Source organism: Sphaerodactylus townsendi, linkage group LG06, assembly GCF_021028975.2.
Source record: "Sphaerodactylus townsendi isolate TG3544 linkage group LG06, MPM_Stown_v2.3, whole genome shotgun sequence".
In the NCBI taxonomy this organism is placed as follows: domain Eukaryota; kingdom Metazoa; phylum Chordata; class Lepidosauria; order Squamata; family Sphaerodactylidae; genus Sphaerodactylus; species Sphaerodactylus townsendi.
In genome coordinates, this window is record NC_059430.1 from 98,483,185 (window position 1) to 98,502,186 (window position 19,002).

Sequence of the window (19,002 nt, forward strand, 5' to 3'; positions counted from 1 at the left end):
CACAGCTAGGTACCTGATAGTAATGCAATCAGTTCCAAGGATGAGGCCTGGGAAAGAACATTCAATGTAATTAATGCCTGAGATCATCTAGTGCCGGGGTCTGCAACCTGCGGCTCTCCAGATGTTCATGGACTACAATTCCCATCAGGGATTTGTAGTCCATGAACATCTGGAGAGCCGCAGGTTGCCGACCCCTGATCTAGTGGGAGAGAGGCCTTGTCAAGGGAGCTAGTAGAAGTTAAGAGCAGGGGCACTCTAATCTGGGGAACTGGGTTTGATTCCCCGCTCTGCCACTTCAGCTGTGGAGGCTTATCTGGGGAACCAGATTAGTTAGTGCACTCCAACACACGCCAGCTGGGTGAACTTGGGCTAGTCACAGTTCTTTGGAGTTTTCTCAGCCCCACCAACCTCACAGGGTGTTTGTTATGAGGGGAAAAGGGAAAGGAGATTGTAAAGCCCCTTTGAGTCTCCTTACAGGAGAGAAAGGGGGGATATAAATCCAAACTCCTCGTCCTCCTCCTTCATACAGCTGCAAAGTTTCCAGTCACAATGGCAAATTCCTCTGATCCCTAGGTGACATGGCCGGCAACAGGTTTCATTGCCCAACTGGCATCACTGACCATATATTTGATTAGCTACCAAAGATCAGGCCTACCCATGAATGGGAGCACAAAGCTGAGATCCTTTATTCTGGTTTTGTCCTTGCTTTTTTCTTGGTCCTGAGCTTTGGGCCAGGTATATACCCTGCCTATGCCTTGGGTCTTGTCCGGCTGGTGAGCCTTGCGGGACTTTGGACTTTGATTGCTGAAATAACTCAGCCTTTGGGGTAACATCTTGATATTGGAACCCATGCTTATAATGGTGTAGTTGGTCTTTCAAAATTAGGTTTGTTATATTATCTTCAGAGGATGTTGCTCTTTTATTCTTCTGTTGCACAATTTTAATAAATCACTTTCATTGTATTTTGTGGCGTCTTCTAATTCAGGAGACTTCAATCTGAATCCAGTACGTCTTTTAAAAATTAATTGTTTTCTGAAACTCACCTTGTCAGCATTCTACCTTGCAAGGGTAGCTTTCTTGCCCCTTGGTTCTCTGGTTGACTGGGTAGTGAAAGGTACTAGTGGCAGGCTACCCCCTGAGACGTGAAGAGTCACACTTCACACACTTCAGCTTTGTCTAATTTGTTTAGTTTGCCTCATCCTGGGAGGGCCTTGGATTAGGCACTCTCGACATAAACACCTTCCAAAACAAAATAAAACCGGACCAAGTCAAACAGGAAAAGGCCTTAATGTCCACAATGCCTCCATAGCTGACAATGGCAGGAAAACAAGCCTGGGCCACTGGGCTGCAGGAAGTACCCCCACCAAACATTTGCAGTATGGGAAGGTAGCAGGAAATATCTGCCACTGTCAGACATACCTCCGCTATTTCTTTTTCAGAATTAAAATGCCACTGGTCTCCTCCGCTTCAAATCCCACCTACTGAAGTTCAACAATTCCTTAACTTATTTTTCAAAATCTGCAATTTTCCCCCACTGAAGTCTCCTTCGTACAAGCTGCCTCCCCCTGGTTTCATACCAGGCTGACGAAATAACATTTGAAAATCCAGCATCATACCCTCAAGCTAATGGCACAATCCCACTAGCCGACTGTGTTGTCAATGCAGTTGCCCTGGAACAGCCTCCAGAGAGGAGTAAAGGTGAGGGAAAATGTGGGTTTGTTTGTTTTGTCAAGATGGGTCCGTAGGCAGATCCCAGGGTCCAGTCCAAAGACTCTCCATCCACTGTAGAAAAGACTACATACTCTCCACAAACTGAGGTAGAGAGGAAACCTGAGAAGGCCTGTTAATGCTATACAAAGCACAATCCTTTTAGTAGTGGTGACTAAAACAGCAGGACATGAGTAGAGACAGCACTCTCCAAAATGAAGATTTGTGTGTGTGTGTGTGTGTGTGTGTGTGTGTGTGTATGTATGTGTGTGTGTACAGTACAGTACAGCAGCAATGCTTGCCCTTTTCAGCAACTCCCATGAAGGTATCATGTGAACATCTCCGCAGAGAATTAAATCTGACTGGAAATGCCCTTGTAAGAAATTCTATGAAGCAGGACTTTATTTGAGTCATTTACAGTTTAGGCGGGGCCCTATGCTGTCGTAAATCCAGCATGTCCCAGCACCATCCCTGCAAATCGTCTCAGAGCCGCCCGATCAAGCTAAATCATCATCACAGTGGATGCCAGCAAAACACTAGGGCAGACAGAACCAATGTGATTGCAAAATGCAATTTCCTGAAGCAGCAGGGACATTTGGCTAGTGGGGCAGGCAGCAGACGCTGGAGGAGGGGCGGGGAAGAGAGAGAAAGATTATCTTTGCTTGGAAGTCAGGTCACAGAGTTAAGAAAAGACTAAACGTCTATCAAGCCCAATACTCCAGACCATCAACCCAGCCTGCAGCTTAATTTATACAATATATACCTAGCAAACCATACACAAACACTCAAGCGCCAATCTACAAGATGACACACACACAAACACAAATGTCATAGCCAATAGCCTATATCAACTCCAGCAAAACATTCTTTGGGACCACAAATATGGTAATTGGGCTAGTCCTCCATGCTTATTTCTCACAACTGTATTGAAACAGGGTCTCCAATTATTCCCATTGGTTCAGGCACATGAGAACAGCATCCACACTCGCTGCCAGGATTTAGAAACTGAGATTTCTGACCAATTCAGTAAGTAGGGTTCTACTTTGTAGGAAAATATAGAAAACACTTTTTGATAAAAAAAAAGAACAGATATCTTCAAAATTACAAAGAACCAAGATTCTCTAGGCCACAACACAGGGGCCCCCCAAAATTAGTTGGCCTGAGATGGCAGCCCACTCTTCTTCTTGTCATCAGCACTAACCTCCCCTGTAGGGGAAGGAGCAGAATCTCATCTCTGCTGAATTCCTGAGATTGCAGAGCCTCCAAATGCCAGTGCAACTGTAAGAAAGAACACTACCCTCCTCAATCCCAAGCTTTTGAAAGGCCAAAAGGTTCATTCCCCTCCCCTTCCCTCCCCTCCCTTGCATGCCACCCTTCAGTCCCTTCACTTCCCTTGCATGCCACCTCCCCCTCCCCCTGCTAGGGTGGGTGGGCCATGTCCAGGTGCTGGGTCCCCTCCCCCTCCCTTGCATACCACCACGCCCTCCCCTCCCTCATTCCCCTTCCCTTGCATGGCACACCTCCCCCTCCCTCCACTAGAGTGGGTGAGTCAGGTCCAGATGCTCAGCCCCTCCCCCTCCCTCCCCTCCCTTGCATACCACCCCTCCTGCTCAGCTTCACAGAGGGGTAAGGTTCAGCATGATTCGCAAATACGTAGACCCTCAGGCATTCTACAAAAGGTACTGACACGTGTGTGTGTGTGTGTGTGTGTGTGTGTGTGTGTGTGTGTGTGTGTGTGTGTGTGAACAGCAATATCAAGTAAAGCGCATCCCGCTGCAGCGGAATCTCTAGGTGCAAGCCTTGTGCATCCAAGGGGACTGCCACCTAAAATGCCCTATGATTCTGAAACTACAGTCACCAATTCTGACCTCTCAGTCCTGATTACAGTAACTTGGTTGATCCAGGCGAAAATTTGGGTTTTGAAGTGTCAGCAACACCGATAACTTTGTGTTCTGCCTAGGCTAGACTCAAACACATCATACAGCCAGGGATGGTCCCTTCAAGCTGTCCCAGCCTCTTTCTCCAGCCTCTCTGTACCGAACCTTTCAGCTTTTTGCCGCTCTGTCTACTTAGCTTACTATCTCAATGCAGAAGTCTTCCGGGTAATGAATAATGCAGGACAATTCCATTTGCTATAACTTTTAATCAAAATTCAACAGTATAGATAACAGCACACCAAGGGGAGAGCAGATGTAATTTCAGTCGTTCGATGCTTGCTTATATCTTAAAGAAAACACATGTAAAACGTCCTGCTGTAGGCTTGAGCTGTAAACCCAGGACTTCTTGCCCCATCATCCAAGGCAAGCTGCGTCAAAGATTTGGCCTTTGGGTGACAGGATCAGGGGTCCCCTACTAAGGGGACAAGATTAGGTACACCACAGACTTAAAATAGTTATCTTCTATTTCGTCCTCCCAAGGGAACACTGGGGCATGTAAGGAAGAGAGGAGTAAGAACCTGTTACAGAAAACCTTTCAGCCAGCTACAGTTCTCCTGGTTCTTTGAAGGAAGCCATGGAAATGAAGGTGACCTCCCATAATCTAGGTACAGCTGGTCATAAACCCCAGGAAACGCGGGAAGCAATCTGGCAGGGTACCCACACACTACCTTGTAAGTTAAGTAGCCAAAATAAGATCCAAGGCTGAAGACTTGTCACTTAAGAGGCAAACTTTTCAGTAGTTCACAAGTAACTGCAGAAAGTGGCAAACCCAAAGCTACTCACAATAAGAAAAGGCTGAAGATAACAGTAGAGCAACTGGCCTGAACGTTTTTACTCACACGCATCAGATAAGTCAAGATCAAGTCTTATGTTTTAAGGTCCAAATGTAATGTCCTGGATCTGCTAAAGACTTCTCTACTCCAAGATTCCTCTACCTACATTAAGTAGCCAGATGACTGGACTGGGGTAGATCACAGAAATTCTCCTCTGCTGTTTGAATTAGATCAACATCTGAACATCAGAATTCCATTTTTGTGACCCAACTGTAGTTATTTGTGTCATTTATACCCACTTTTCTCCCCGATGGGAACCCAAAACAGCTTCTACCATTCTCCTTTTGTCCATTGTATCCTCAAAACAACCCTGTGAGATGGGTTAGAGTGGTGGTTCTCAACCTGGGGGTCCAATGACCCTTTCACAAGGGTCGCCTAAGACTCTCTGCATCAGTGTTCTCCATCTGTAAAATGGATAAATGTTATGGTTGGGGGTCATCACAACATGAGGAACTGTATTAAAGGGTCGCGGCATTAGGAAGGTTGGGAACCACTGGGTTAGATAGTGTATAGTTAGTCTAACAAGCTTCCTTGGCAGAGAAGGGTTAGGATCTGACTCTTTCAGATTCTACCCCGACATTCTAACCACTACACACCACTGACTCTGAAACTGTTAAGTAAACCTCTCTGTCATTGATAGGTCTACTGTGGGTTCTTTTTGAAGACATCTCAACCAGTGGCCATCACAATTGCTGTATCAAAGGAAGTCTCAGCCATTCTTGACTCCAGCTGAAGGAGCAACTGCTCTTTCTGTCCAGTATGCCATAAAAATGGTCTCGCATTGGGAAAAGGATTGGAATATTTCCACTGGAGCCAAGCTCAAGAAACCATGCTGTAAAGCCGACACTGAAGTAGCCAACATTCACATGAAAGGTCAAGAGAAGATAAGGAAATCTGAGTTTGAAGGCCAGGATGCTCACCACAAAAGCGCATGCTATCCACATCAACTGTGAGAAAGCTCTTCCCTAGGGTTGGCCATTCCATGCTCCATCTTGCAAGTTAACTTAGAAACCACAAAGCGCGCCCAAATCCAGTGAATTCCATATGCCCTTGAAAACTCACCCAGTTTTCTGAGAGTGGCTGGGAGCGATGCCGTTCAACGAGCAGGAGTTGCTCTCGCTGTCACGGCAGCCGGCCGAGAAAGCGGCCGAGGTCCTCATGCGGGCCCCCAAGAAGGGAAGCGCCTCGTGAAGCTGGTTGTCAATTTCCTTTTTTATTTCCGAACGGACGAAGCAGAGCCCATTGGTGCTTTGCTGTTGGAACATTGCAGAATCCACCAAGAAGAAAACAATGTTATTTCCATTGGCTTCCTCGAAGAGCCCGACAGGAAGTACTACTTTGAGTGCGACACGGCCGAGCAGTGCCAAGAGTGGGTCGAAGTGCTGAAGAGAGCCAGCTACGAGTTCATGCGAACCAGCTTGATCTTCTATCGGAATGAGATCCAGAGGATGACGGGGAAGGATCCTTTGGAACAGTACGGCATCTCCGAAGAAGCTCGTTTCCAGCTGGGCACAGGGAAGCTGTGAGCCTGAACGGTCGGCTGATGTTTAGCCCCCTCCCCCTGCTGGCTAAGAGGACTGAATGACCGAACCTCCTCAGCGGGAAAGGGGTGGCTGTATGCAGAATTCTATCCCAGAGATATTCTCCTGATGGTTTTTGCCTCCAAGAAGGGGGAAATTTTTGTAGGGTTTAAAAAAAAAAAAGAATACGGAAATCTTGGCTCCATACGCCCCCACCAATCTAAGTGGTCACTAATGCTGTTGCTGACTTGGAGTCTTGCTTCCAGTCCTTGGTTGGGAAAACACCTACCTCGTTATTCACCTTTAAATACGTATACACTTTTGAGTGACGGTTTCCAAATTGTGTGCATGGAGAAGTCAATAGACCCCGTAGACCCAACCGTGATCAGATGCCGGCTGGTTGAACTGTTCAGCTTTTGGCAGGGGAAACAAAAAATGGGGCTCCTAGAGATGGCTGCCAGTCGCTTCTCTGCATGAGTCCCTGTCCTAGACTGGCTTTCACCCTGAAAGAAGGCTCATCTAGCCAAGAGTCAGGCAGACACTTAAATGAGCGAGGCCATTCCTAACACCTGAAGTTTTGTTGCAGAATATGAAAGACTGAATGCACCTTTAGTTCTAAGTCTGAGCTGCTCAGAAATTTGGGATATGGCCAGCTAGCTCAGCGAGCTGACGATGGGGATTTATGTAGGATGTAGATCATACTCCTCACAACCTCGTGCATCGTGTCTGATAGTCCCCGTTTCTGTCAGCTTGTCGAACCGGATATAGAAAGCACGGCAGTGTTCGAACAGCGCAATTCTGGTGCTTTGCTAGACTGGAATTCGTGGCTTACCCTGTGCGCCACAGCCTATCTATTAGTGTTGGCACCAAAACGGGCACAGCTGGCTTTTGGGGGGTGGGGCCTTGGTGGCATCACCTTACTTAGCGAGCCTAGCCCCCCACCTCCCTTAGGTCTTCTTGTTGAATGTACGTAACAGATGCTGTGAAATTTTTGTGGGCATTCAGAAAGCTTTCCTGACCTTCTCCAGAGAACGACCTATCAGCTCATCGTTAGTGGTTGGCTAAAGCAAAGCTTTGGGGGCGTCAGCATTACTTGCTTGCCTTCAGAGTTCCTTTGGGGCTGCCATGTCAATGGGCAACTGCTACTGCTGTACACCGGAATGAGAAAGGAACCTGTGTGTACAGTGATTTTTCTTGTCCTTCCAAATAAAAACTGTTCAAACTGTTCATCCAGTTTTCTATTATTTTTTCAAAAACAAACAATCCCATGAACCTAAAATAAAAGCCCTCAAGAACTCAAGATTCAGGAAGGTTTCTGTTTGGTTTCAGTGGCAACATCCACACTATTGTACAAGCAAAGTTCACAATCAGCCATCTCAAGGTTCCGCATGTTGGCCATCTAGCAACAAATAACTGACAAAGCTTCTAATATTTTCACAATCAACAGTTCTCCGAAGAGTCCAGGTGCCCGGCGTTTTCATAACTCTGAGAAGTAAGAATGACCACTTCTTTGTCAGAAAGCAAATTCCTCAGCCAAGGCTGCCTGCTATGAAATTTAACCAAGTTACTTGGAAGCCGCCAGAAACTCATCAGTAATTTCATTATCCTATTGAGTTCCCCTTGCACCTTCTATTAAGCTAGTCTATTCTCAGGCACACAAACAAGCGCATAAATTGACCCAAACGTCGCCAGACAAAAGAAGCAGCATTTCCCGAAAGAAGACTCTCCAAAAGAGGCTTTTAATAGCCACGCATTTTGTGTGTCGTTGCTGTTACTATTTCGAACTGCTCAGATATCCACTTTCTCCGGCAACAGAAACAAGAGGTCTCAAGATGTCAAGAGAATACAAAGGACAGTGGTCATTGCAATGTGCCTTCAGGCTGCTGAACTGTAGGCACACAGATACCTCTCTCTCTCTCTTGCCATTTCCCCCTTCTGTTTAGAAGGAAAAATAGTAAATAAATGGGGGGGGGGGGTGTTGGTTGGCATAAGCAAGTGCTCCCATGCCCCAGAGTCTAGTTTAAGATGGGGAAAAAATAACACAACAATGCTCGAAGCACTGTTCTTCCCATGTAGTCCACTTGCAAAGTGAGAATTATTTACCTGCACAACAGCTCTCGCCTGGCGTTTCCACACGAGTCACTGATCTGAGCTTGCATCCTAATCAGAAGTCTAGTCTAGTTCACAAATCATACAGAGACATAACAAGCAGCCTCTGCCTTACTTGCACCCTGAGAGAGGTTACACGATCACATCACAAACAGAGAGAAGAATTGTCCACCCAAGCAATGGAACAGGCCACCTAGAAACTCAAGCAGAGATATGGCAGGTAACTTCTTCTGTACGGGAGCACTTTGGGCCTCTGATTATTTCATTTCTCAATCAAAATTGTTGCAGAATGCTTGTTGCCCAATGTGCCTAGTTGCACAGGCGGAAGTAGGTCTCTTTCACAGAAGACTAGGGATTCAGCCTGGGGACTATAAAACCGTAGTGCAGCGGTGGCAAACCTATGGCACGGGTGCCAAAAGTGGCACTCAGAGCCCTTTCTGTGGGCACACGTGCACAGGGTTCATCATGTGGAGGGGGCGGAAAATCACCCCTCCAAACACACACACATCTAGGCTAGCCTGGGCACGATCCTGTACCTGGGAGTAAGCTTGGTTGCTGGCAATGGGACTTGCTTTTGAGTAAACCCTTTTAGGGTCGCGATTCACCCATTCGAAGTGTTGCACGGTTGCTTCACCAAGCTTCCTCCTGAGTAACATGCACCTCGGAGCCAACCGTTTTTTTTTTACACTAAAACCTCAGTATTCAGGTTAAATTGCTGGGTTGGCACTTTGGATAAATAAGTGGGTTTTGGGTTGCAATTTGGGCACTCGGTCTTGAAAAGGTTCGCCATCACTGTCATAGTGAGAGAGAATGTTGCATGTATTCCTGCTTCCCTTCTTCTGAGAGTAGTACAGTTGCCAGATTCTACTCCTTAAGTGCCCCAGGCAACTGTTTCAAGCCAGAGATGGCCTCGTCAGCTGCAGGTCTTCCGGTACATGCCTCAGGCTTTCCTGCACTCTAACTCGGCTGGGAGAGAACGTTCTACAGAGTTTCTGCAAAAGAAAAGGACATAACCTATAACTCCATTGCTGGGCCAATCCCCTGACTCCCCTGTAAGCACTCAGCAGAGGAGCAACTTGAAGTTCCCCCAGCAAAACTGGAGCACACAGCTCAAACCCAAAGCTCTGTCCTAGGTGCTACTGGAGTGCAGCGCCGAACTGTACAGCCAGGTTTTTAACAAGTTCCCCACAACCACACAGTAATTGCAAGGAACGGCATTTTAAAAAATAACAGAATGCCCAAAAGGGCTTGGAATGCAGCTGCAGGGGAAAGAACAGCCGAGCCATTACCCCACCCAACCCATTACCCCACCTCAAAATAGCAGTGGGGAGGGGAGTCATTTCCTCATTTTTGCTGCTCCACTGGCACAGAATACTCCACACGGAGTTGCAAAAAATGGGAAAATCTTTTCCCCTCCAGTTCAGTTTCCACATGAAAAAAAAAAACAGCTGGGGGAGGGGAGGGGAGGCAATACCCCTCCCCGTTATAACAATGTTCTGAGACTTGAATCATTGAAATCACCCTGATTTGGTTTCTCAGCACCCAACAATGCTAAGATCGCTGCAGGAGTTAATGTCCATCTCACTTCCCGAGGTGTGAATCCAGATCCTGCAGAAAATACCCCCTCCCTGTAAACTCTGTATAAGGTATTAAGTATGCTATGGTGGGCATCCATCCGGTGAGGATTCTCTGCAGTCTTGATCACCACTGCATAGACAGAGGCAATTGCATTGCCTCCACAGGAGGATTCTTTCCTGCTGTCAGCCTCCAAATTAGTAATTTTAAAATTAGTATTCATTTAAATCATTTCTACGCTGCGGTTCCACCCAAGAAGGAATTTTCCCTGCCATGCCACCAGAGGGCAGCAGTGATTATTATAGTGTTGTAGCAGTTTTCAAAACTCCAAAAGGTTTCCGGTGAGACGAAAGGGAAAATGGCAGCTGTAAGCGGCCAATGGCATTGATGTGGGTGTGACATTTGAAAAGGCTCACTTTACTGCCCAGACATGGAAAGAAACAGTGGCTCTGTGCAATGCAGAAGGTGGTCCCAGATTCAGTCTCCAGTATCTCCAGCTGAAAGGATCAGTAGCATGAGGCTGTGAAAGCCCTACCTGAGACCTGGCAGAGCCCCTGCCAGTAAGAGTAGATAATACTAACTTTGAGAAACCAATTGTCTAATTCAGCTTAAGGAAGCTCCATGTGATTGTGGGAATGGACCAGAATGCCTACAAATTGTATTTGATACTAAGGAATATTAAGTTTGTATGAACCAAAGATTTCTAAGAATCAAAATGGGGTTTCTGTATAGAGACCAGCAGGACTGCATGTTAGCAGCAGGTCAAACTTCTAACAAGCATGTTAGAAGCTTGTCAGTGATTATGCAGGCAAGCAAAGATAAATATCTTTAAGATCTTCTCACTAAAGGTTAATACGTGACAGATATATACTTTATAACTTTGTTTTCAGCACTAGCTATATGGGATGCCTAAGGGAAATAAAGAGATCAGAGGTTAGAATAGAAATGAATGTGATTAGTTAAATGGAAAAAGTGTTTCTTTTTATATATTGTTAAATGAACACAGAAATGATAATGAGAGATTCATATGTACTTGTATTTTACTATAATTCTATTGTATTAGAATTGAATGGTATAATTGTTAGAATCAATGTTTGTATAATCTGTTAAAGTAAAATCATTTCAAACTGGGAAAAGGGAAGTTTTATGATTCTAAAGAACGTATGTAAAAACCTGCATACCCTGGAGAGGTATCTCTCTTCAGGAGCAAACTTAGAAAAGTGGTAGGGAAAACAAGGTTATTCTTGGAAACCAGAAAAGGTAGAAGTTAATTTTATTGCAGCCGTTTGCATATGGGCAGAGGGGCGTGAGCAAACAGCGTGCAGTGTTTGCGTAACAGAAGGAGAATGTGACACGTAGAATAGAGGTTGTCTTAATGTGACAAAGGGGAGACCAAGGGAGAATCATCCGTAATAGGATTTTTAAGGTTCATGCTATATAGCACATGAAAGAGGGTATGGATCTTATGGGATACGTTTACAGGTATGATTGTATGACATATGTATTCTTTGTATCTATAAAGACTAAGGTATTTCGTATGGTGGGTGTGTCTCTCTTTCGAGAGCACCCAGAGTGTGCCTCTCCCTTGGGAGAGTTCACCTTCTGTCACCTTCTATATTCTGCTCAGTAAAAACGTTCTGTTTGTTTCTGATGTCAGATGTCTGATGCTTTTTTGGGAGTTTGTTTCTAACCTATCTTTTCTCAAGACAGCTGCGCAGGCTGGACATGGGTTCTGGCCTCACACGATACTGCACTTGGCCTGCACTCCTTCCCAAAAGATAGAAGTAAAGCAGGTTTTTAGTAGGCCTCATAGCCCAGACTAGCTCGATCTCATCAGAGCTTGGAAGCAAAGCAAAGTCAATCATGATCAATAAGATAGAAAACCACCAAAGAAGACTGGGGCTGAGATGCAGAGGCACGTAATGGCAAACCACCTCTGCTCATCTCTCATCTTAAAAACCCCATGAACGCTGCCATGAATCAGCTCCAACTTCACAACATGCTCTACCTTTAAAGCAGGTCTGGGAAACAGCATATTGAGGTATGGCGGAAAACCAGGAGAGAAGACAATTTGAGCACAATGCTGGGCAGATGCTACATGAAAACAAAGGTGCAATAGTTGAAAGAGAAAACCCTCAGTGTGGAAGCATCCTTGGTCAGTAATCTTTGAAGCAGACTTGTATGCAAACATCTTGGATCCTTTAGGGAAAGAACGTTCTTTTTTTGTTTTGTTTTGTTTTTAAGAATTTCTGGCAAAGTTAAAAAACCTAGATCCTGCCCCCCTCTCCTTGGTTATTTGAGTAGTCTTCCTCTCTCAGATTAGATCACCTGGAACGAATTTGGATCGGGTCCTTGGGCACCAGCACTACTGCACACTAGTTCTGCTTTATACAGCTGACTATCAGGATCAAAATTCTTGTCTTGCGTAGGGAGAGGATACTGCTTAGTCGGTAAACAGGAAGGCCCAAGTTTTAAATCCCAGCCTCTCCAGTTGAAGGAAGCAGCAGATATTGGCAGAGGACCCCTCTTTGCCCCAGAGACTATGGAGAGTCTGTGACAGATGATACTGAGACCGAATGCCTGATGGTCCAATTCTACTCTAAGGCAGTTTCACAGGCCTACACTTGGTTTCTGCTAATGTGGACACAATCTATATATATAAAAAGCAAACTGTCCATTTGTGAGTCGTGCTCTAACTCCGAAAATACTGGACGGATTGCTTTCAAATTTTCACTCAACGTGCCTTTCCAATGTGGGCAGGTTTTAGGATATTCACATTGCTGAAATTCAATACCTGAGCCAGGTAAAACGTATTTTTCCTGGTGCACAAGGCCATGAAGCTGGCTGTGTTTAACTGTCACCCTTAGAATGTTCGTGCAGCATGTCTGTGGCCTGAGGGCTTGGGATGCCCTTACAGTGTTTGCGCAGATGGCCAGAGATGAGCACTGAAAGTAGTAAATAGGTAATACTGTTAGGTAATACGAGTGGAAGTGAAACACATACACTGTGAGACGTCAGGTGGGGTTCCCCCCTCCCCCACACAGGTAACTTTCACTCTCTGTGCCTCACCCACTGCTACCACACAACACACGTACTGTCATACACATCCAGCTCATCCACACACACCTCACTCTGCCCTCCCTCACATCCAACCACCACTTACCCACTTCCACACCCATATTTGCCACAGCTCTCTTTTACTAAAAGTGAGCTGGAGTTTGTCTTTTGCTTCTAAGAACATCTGTAGAGTGAGGGCGAACCAACACTACTGGCTCCGCTTCTTTTGCACGTGGCCCTTTATGACCCCAGGGAGCTGGCCTCGATCTGAGCGCCTCACCACCCTGCCTCTGCTGCCTGACTGGGATAGCCTCCTTGCCCCAGTTCTGCCTTACCCCAAGCCAGGACTGTGCGGGTCAACCAGCCTCATGGACAGCGGGATTCGCACTCTGGACAGTTACGTTGTGGAATGGAAAGGGTTACCTTATACTAAAAAAAAAAAAGACACCACATATAACAATGTGAATTGAAAAGGGAAAGAGGGATTCCATTTGACCACCCCAAAAGGCTATGCTGCGGATCATTGGACCTGCATGGACATCTGTGTGGGTTGCGGACTGTGATGAGAAGGACAATTGCCACAGCAACGTGTGGCCAGGCTCCGCTAGTAGGATATAGAATAGAGAAGGGGATGATGGGAAAGACAAATAACAAAGCTGTTTCAGACAAGGCTGCTTAAATGACACCAGGTTGTCAGACATGATGAAAAAAAGTGACAACTCCATGATCTTGAAGCATTTTTCTTCTTCCTGCTTCTCTGTTAATTTATGCTTGCAGAAGGAGGGGAGGGAGGTGGTGAATGAAAAAACACCTTAACGGAAGAGATGACTAATTGCTTGCCCAAGGATATACTTCCTCAGCACTGGGGAAGGAAAGAGTGGAGTTCTGGGCAGCAGGTGACAAAGCAAAAGGAACTCCTCTCCAGTAATAAGAACAACTTCCTACAGTTTGAGCCATCATCAGTCAACCAGGATGGACGCCGCCGGTGTATCCTTCACTTGCCATCTGTGTCCCATCAGCTGTTTTGCAGAATGTGAATGAATTCTCAAAATCCTAACTTGCCAGGAAAGTTCCCTCCTGGAAAACCGCAACTGTTGTGCTGTGGACTGTCGCAGTGGCAACCACCAGACCCGTCTTCTGCATAATTCAAGCATTCTTCTTTCATCCATCAAGATTAAAGGATCCTGATCTAAGCAATCACTGGGGGATGGGGACAGGCTAAGAGTTAGAGTACTTGGCATGCAGAAGAACCCAGGTTCAATCCCCAGCATCTGCAGTTGAAAGAATCAGGTGGTAGGTGATGTAAAAGACCTCTGTCCGAGACCCTGGACCACAGCTACCAGTCAGCATAGATAATACAGACCTAGATGGAGCAATGGTCTGATTCCGTAGCAGGCAGCTTCATATGTACCTTTTTGTGCACACACTGAAAGGCTTGTCTACCAAACACTACCTCCGACAACAATAACACATCTAGCAATGGCATGAACAGACCTCCTCATGATAGCCTTGTGCACAGACTCCACCAGGGGGGCAGAGCAACCCTCAGAAGCTACAATGTGGGTAGACATCTTTCCTGCTGAAAAAAATGGGAAATAAATGCTAAATCAGACATTACAGGAGCCTCCAAGAAAAACTCGACATCCCTGGTACTTCCCAAATGTGAACAGGTACAAGCTGCCCATCCTTTGAAGGACCAGGTGAGAAACACTCCCCCCGCCCATCAATTTTTCTAGCATTAATTTTTGGGGGATCAGCCACCAAAAGGCCAAACCTTAGTCTATCAGCACAAACTGCACTTACTGCCATTTCAAGAGAGAAAATTTGCTGCACCCTGCAGTAAAGAGAGGCAGCCATCCCAACCTTACAAGGGCACAGTGTTTTGGTGTTCACATTTGTGTGTCAATAAAAGAAACTTTAGGAATACAGAGAGCTTTTAGATTATGATCTGTATTCTGAAGGACAAAGAAGTGTGAATGACTAGAAAAAAAGAGGAGAGATACATGTATATGCAGACACACACACCCACAGCAATTATCACTGCTGTCATTCCAAGAGGGCAGGAATTTGGCTTTTTCTGTGGCTAGCATAGTAGCATTTGATCAATAAGGGTGGGGGTGGGGGTGGGGGTGGGGGTGATGGGGTGGGGGTGGGGGTTTGGATTTACACCCCACCTTTTTCTTCTGTAAGGAGACTCGAGGTAGCTTTCAAGCTCCTTTCCCTTCCTCACCCCACAACAGACACGTAGGTGGGGCTGAGAATTCTGAAGAACTGTGAATAGCCCAAGGTCACCAAGCAGGAATGTAGGAGTGCAGCAGACACACTTCTGGTTCACCAGATCAGCCTCTGCCACTCAGGTGGAGGAGTGGGGAATCAACCCAGGTTCTCCATATTAGAATCCACCTGCTCCTAACCACTACACTACGCTGGAGAAAGAAGACTTACAGGATTGATGCAAAGTGCCAAACAGAATGGGCAAAGGTTACAAGGGCAAAGGTTACAAAGGTTACAAGGGCAAAGGCCAAACCTCAGCTGGATCGCTCCCATATGTACGCAGAGGGACTCTGACAAAGGACACTAAGAAACCTTGCTACTGCACAGAAACTAACCAGGGTGGGGTGGGCTTGGGTGGGGGGGAATATCAGCCTACTGTGTTTTCTATGTCCTTAAACACGACTGGTTTCTGAAATGCAATTGTCAGTTTGGTAGTTTGGCATCTATGCAGGCACGTTTGGCTTCAGGAGTTCTCTAGGAATGAAGGAGAACTTTTTTAAAAAAGTTTACGTCCTTATACTTGCAGTGCAATGCTAAATTACACACAGTGGAAGAGTTTGCACAACTTCTCTTGTGACCTTGGCCAGAATTTTTCATTCCAGAGAGGTAACTACATAGGTCTACAATAGCAAAACAAAACGGAAGCCTGAAGACACTTAAAAGACTAACAATATTTATTACTATATGAACTGTTGTGAGTCTAAGCATTCTTCCTCAGACTCCACGGAAAAAAAGAAAATCATTTGTCTTATTTTTAAAAAGTTGCCAGAGGGGAGTGGAAAGGGAGAGTGGAACAAAGATAAGCCTGATGTTATAAATCAGGTGTGATTCTTTTACATAAACATTCCATTATGTATAACTAGAGAATCTTACCTGATTTATGATACAAGTTCTCTCTTTGCTCAATTACCTTCCCCTTTTCCTTCTGCAACTTTCTTAAAACGCAGAAAATCATTTTCTTTCTTTCCATTATATGTGAAGAAGTGAGCAGAGTCTCACAGAAGCTCATGCTGGAATAAATGCTGTTTCTAAGCTTTGCATTTCTCTGACTTTTCCCCATGCTCCATATTGTAGACTCATTGACATACTTCTACAATGGCCACTTCCCCTGATACCGACAGTCGTTACTTCCCCATAAATCTTTCTCTACCCCCACCCTCAGTACTGGAGGGGGGGAAAAAATCTAATTGTTAAGCTGTAACTACTGGAATTAATTATTGGGTTTGGGTGGGGAGGGGAGGGCTAACAGAACTTTTTCTTTACTATTATTAAAATTACCAACTGGAGTTAATTTCTGTTTATGTATCTTCTCATTTTACTGTTTACTGTTTTGGTTACATTTCTCCTTCACACTTTTAAATTTCTCTTGCCACTGGGAACATCAGAAGAGAGGGCAGCGAATAAACTTGATGAATACATCATGCACATTGAGAAAACATATGCAAAATGAAACTTGCACATATTTAATTAGCATGGATAAAATACTTTGAATTAAGAGTTCAATAGCCGTCTGTGCTGAATTAATTGTTGTCTTTAACACCATGCTGCTGATAAGCCAACCAGCACAAAACACTTCAAGCCACTAGGCTGCTCATAAGCTCCACGTTGTTTTTGAGGCCTAGCCAGGCAATATACTGGGAGTTTGTGTGTTTATTTATTTATAAGTATTAACGCCCTGCTTCAAACTAGTGTCTCAAGGCAGCTTACGCGAATTAAAAACAATTTTAAAAACCACAATAAAACATCAATAAAATATAACAATTAAATCTACAGTAAAAATGGCCTTAAAATAACCCCAACTCCCCACTACCACCTCCACCCCCTAGACCAGCAGTTGTGTGCGTGTGTGTGTGGGGGGGGTCTAGAAAGGTTAACCAAATGCCCAGGTGAAGAGAAGAAGAAGAGTTGGGCTTATATCCCCCCCCCTTTCTCTCCTATAGGAGATTCAAAGGGGCTTACAAACTCCTTGCCCTTCCCCCCTCACAACAAACACCCTGTGAGGTAGGTGGGGCTGAGGGAGCTCAGAAGAACTGTGATTAGCCCAAGGTCACCCAGCTGGTGTGTGTTGGAGTGTACAGGCTAATCTGAATTCCCCAGATAAGCCTCCACAGCTCAGGCGGCAGAGCAAGAAATCAAGCCCAGTTCCTCCAGATTAGAGTACACCTGCTGTTAACCACTACGCCACTGCTGCTCCTTTGGAAGATCTTTGCCATGAACCTAAACCTACAGACTAGTATGAGGTGGGAGCCAGAAACACAGAGAACCTGCATCATGTCTGGATTCAGCCTCAGGTTGTTGGTCCTCATCCAGCCCATAACTGCTTCCAGGCAGCAGTTCAGCACACAGAGTGCCTCTCCTGATTCTGATGAAATGGAGAGATAGAGCTGGGTGTCATCACTGATTGGTAATACTTAACTCCAAATCCCCTGATAACCGCACCCAGTGGCTTCATGTGGATGTTAAACAGCGCAGGGGACATAGCTGAGCCCTGGTGAACCTCACAGGGGAACTCCGAAGGTTGCGAACATGAGTCCCACAACACTATCTTCTGAAACTGACCTCAAAGGTAGGAGGAGAATCACTGTAATCTGATGTTCTTCAACCGCAATCCCTGGAGCCAGTCCAGTAAAGCATGGTATCAAAAGCTGTGAGTGATCAAGGAGAATCAACAGGGTAGTATTCCCATTTCTCTCCTGATAAAGGTTATCCATCAAGGTGACCAAGGCCGTTTCCATGCTGTAACCATGTCTGCTGAATCCTCACCTGAAACCAAATTGACATGATTCCAGAACATCAATTTCTTCAAAGGAAGCCTGCAGTTGAGCCACCACTGCCATCTCCAGGACCTTGACCAAAAATGATATGTTGGCCACTGATAATTGCCCAGCACCACAGGATCCAAAGAGGGCCCTCATTCAAAACAGAGTGGATTATCACCTCTTTCAGAAGTGCTGGCACTATCCCCTCCACCAAAGAGGTGTTTATCACCTATTGAACCCACTGGGCCAGTGCCTCGCCAGCTAGCTTTTATCAGTCAGGATAGTCAAGGGTCTAGGGGACAAGCAGTGGGCAACATCCCAGCAAGCAACCTGTCATATCCTCAAATCTCAAAAACTGATATCGATCCAATAAAACCAATTCACACAGTGTTCCAGATGCCTCCAAAGCATGCTATTCAGCGGTGTAGTCCAGTCCCATGCAGATCCGAGCAACTTTATTCTGAAAGTGGATGGCAAAATCATCACAGCAGGTACCAGACACAGTCCTCCAACTGGAGAACAGCCAGCCTTTAACCACACTAAATCACTGCTGGACAGCTACTTTGGGACACAATGAGGGCAAAGAAATACACCTTCTTTGTCACTGCTGCCACCACTTGGTAGGCCTGATAATGGGCTCTCACCAGTGTCCAGTCAGATCCTCAACACTGTTTCCACCACTGATGCTCAAGCCGTCGCCCCTCCTGCTTTATTGCCTTCAGATTCCCAGTATATGCCAGTGGCGCGAAGGCACTTAGGAGCGATCATGTCAATGGTCCTCCTGATCTCACCATTCCAAAGGGAGTCCAGGGCCTCGACAGAAGTGGTGGTCATGTTGCCAGGAAAATCTCCCAGAGCTCTCAGGCATCCTTGGGATTCCATCCTTCTCCAGGGGTGGATCATCTTAATTTGTCTGCTTCCCCTGAAGTGGGGGAGTGACATCTGAAGCCCAAACTTAACCAGGTAGTGATCCATCAATGACAAGGGCCAGATCCTCTCGAAAGAAAGGTGCTGGCAAACTGCTCTCCTATCTCCCACTCAGGATTACAGTCCCCTCTCCCAGGGCAACCCACTCACCCCAGCCCTATACACCACCAATACCAACTACCATGCCCAGCTGCATCAGCAAGAAGGGCAGAGGGAATAGTGTAATGTGCTAAGAGAGATCTTTGCCATATTATTACTGGCTAATTCAAGCATGTGCCACCTTACCACAAGCCATTCTTCAAAG

General features: G+C 45.8%; 3 protein-coding genes across 5 annotated transcripts in view; 2 read left to right on the plus strand and 1 right to left on the minus strand.

Moving 5' to 3' along the window:
- Positions 1-19,002, plus strand: part of LOC125434149 (CUB and sushi domain-containing protein 1-like) — an 890,459-nt gene that overhangs the window by 205,259 nt on the left and 666,198 nt on the right. The gene's annotated exons all lie outside the window — the stretch shown is intronic.
- LOC125434151 (CUB and sushi domain-containing protein 2-like) overlaps positions 1-19,002 on the minus strand; it is a 218,565-nt gene that overhangs the window by 158,094 nt on the left and 41,469 nt on the right.
- On the plus strand, positions 5,567-6,274 carry LOC125434152 (pleckstrin homology domain-containing family J member 1-like). Its single transcript, XM_048499156.1, is given in 2 exon segments — positions 5,567-5,654; positions 5,657-6,274. Coding segments are annotated over 2 exon segments (435 nt in total). The 3' UTR covers positions 6,004-6,274.